The 2,056-nt window shown below is 52.7% G+C and overlaps 1 protein-coding gene across 1 annotated transcript in view; it reads left to right on the top strand.

Annotated features, from left to right (window-relative positions):
- Nucleotides 1-426: 426 nt before the first annotated feature.
- The window catches only part of DOCK4 (dedicator of cytokinesis 4), a 274,845-nt gene continuing 273,215 nt past the window's right edge, over nucleotides 427-2,056 (top strand). Inside the window, exon 1 of the mRNA XM_023537457.1 lies at nucleotides 427-586. Coding sequence (XP_023393225.1) covers nucleotides 442-586 — 145 coding nt within the window. The 5' untranslated portion in view covers nucleotides 427-441. The remainder of the gene's footprint in view (nucleotides 587-2,056) is intronic.

Here is a 2,056-nt window from a genome sequence, read left to right as displayed (position 1 = left end):
GCTTCACTCATGGTCGGTGCCCAATAAGTGTTTATTTTTTCCCAGATGCCAGACCAGTGTGGCAAACGTACTTCGTGGTGGGTATACATGAGACAGAATGTGAATATTCGCAGTGCGTTGGTCAGGCAAGGAATAGTTTGTGCCAGCGGCCGACATCATCATTTATTAAACAAAATTCCTGCACAGCCAGCCTCGGCGAGGTGTGTATGGGTCGAAAGCAGAGCCGAACGTGGGTCTGGCTCCACTGACACACACGGCCCCTCGCAGTTTGCTCGCAGAGTGCTCAGCCGCATATGTTGGGTTATTTCGTGAGTCAGAGAGAGCATTGTCCCACATAGGACAGTGAAGTGTGCCTTGCTGCGGTAGTCACAGGGGTGGAGGTTGGGGGAGGTGAGGCTGATTGGGTTGCTCTGATGAGCCTCAGAAAGAGATAACAAGCTCATGAAGTGGACTTTATACATTCGATGCTTTTCAGTTCCCGATGCCATCAGCAGAAAGATTCTGGGCGTCAGCTCTGGACCACCATTCACATCTCAGGAGCACGTGTGTTGTTACCAGGTGTCTGAATGGGCAGAGCCTTCTCCAGGTGAAGAGGGACCTGAGGGACAGCCTCGTCAATCTCTTCTGCTCTTTTTGGGGCAGTGGAATTGTGGGGTGTGGAGGAGATCACTGTTGCCCACACGTAGCACAGGTTCTTAAATTCAAGGAAACCTAATTCGAAGTTCTGGAAGCGAGGAAGGGTGATGGGTCTCTAATCTCAAAGATCCGCCTTCCAGAGCAGCCCTGTCCAAAGAAAACAAAATCCCAGTAGCGCACCGCATATCACATTTTCTAGTAGCCGCACTAAAACGTTTACAACGTAATGAAAGTAAAAAAAGGTGAAATTAATTCTGATATTTTATTTAACCCAATACACCCCCAATATTATCATTTCAGTATGTAACAACATAAAATTATTGCGTATTCTGTATTATTTTTTAAAGCTCAAGCCTTCAGAATCCAGTGCGTGCGTTCGGCTGGCAGCACTCGGTGACAAGCACACTGCGCGCCTGCGTCTCCCGGGCCGCGTCATCAGCTCCTCGCACGCATCGCTTGGTCGATCCTTGCAGTCACCCTATGTGGCAGATGCTAGTCTCATTCCCATTTTATAGACAAAGAAGCGAGGCACAGAGAGGTTCAGGAGCGACATGTCCTGCGGTCACAGAGCCCCAGTGGCAGGGCTCAGGGTCGTGCCCCCGCCCAGTTCTGGGGTGCGCGACAGTAGCCAGCAGGGGTCTGGCCTCTGTGAACACCTCCTTCGAGGCAGGAAACCGAGTGAGGGGAAGCTTGCCTTTGAAAAGAGATGTCAGAGCTGGACCCTGGCATCCAAACTGGCTCCTCGGCCGCGGGCAGTGGCGTCGCGCACCGCAGCCCTGGGCGGTGGGCCGCCCCGTCTGGACCACGGAACGTGGAACCGAGAACCCTGAGGCTTTCCTTTCTTCCTTCTTCTCGCTCAGGGTTCACTTAGCGTGGTCTGTCACTCGCTGCAAGCCTGTCTCCCTCTGATTGTTTTTCTGTGGGGGGCGGGCGGTGGTGGCGGTGGCGCAGGAGGTGTGTCCCACCCCTCCTCAGAGCTTCTGCTTTCTCAGCCCTGGTGCTCCCGGCCATGGAAACGTGACACAGCCCTGCTCTGATCTCTGCGAGCTGCTGCGTGTGCTTCGCAGCTCACCTTTAATGAGCTTGGTTGGGCAGGTGGCCTGGGCTGGGGTAAGCCCCGTCAGGATCATTACCTGTGACTTTGCAGCGGCTTGGGCTGACATTTTTGATGCCAACGCTGATCTGGGAAATTGCTTCTGTTACTCATCCCTACTTCCGACCCTGCTGGGGAGGCTTGCGTTTGCCAGATCTTTGCAACCACTGTTTTCACGAGAGGGACCTGTGCCATTTACAAAGATGTGGCCCCACAGCCTTGGGTTTGGACTGGAAAGGAGGACGTGGGGACTCAGTGGACACCGATTGGATAAATGTTTTTTGATGCTCTCAATTCTAATTTAAAAAGAAAAAAAACTTTCTGTTT

Source organism: Pteropus vampyrus, unplaced genomic scaffold (genome assembly GCF_000151845.1).
Source record: "Pteropus vampyrus isolate Shadow unplaced genomic scaffold, Pvam_2.0 Scaffold192, whole genome shotgun sequence".
Classification (NCBI taxonomy): domain Eukaryota; kingdom Metazoa; phylum Chordata; class Mammalia; order Chiroptera; family Pteropodidae; genus Pteropus; species Pteropus vampyrus.
Note: the sequence above shows the minus strand (reverse complement) of the source record. Positions and strands in the feature narration are given on the sequence as shown.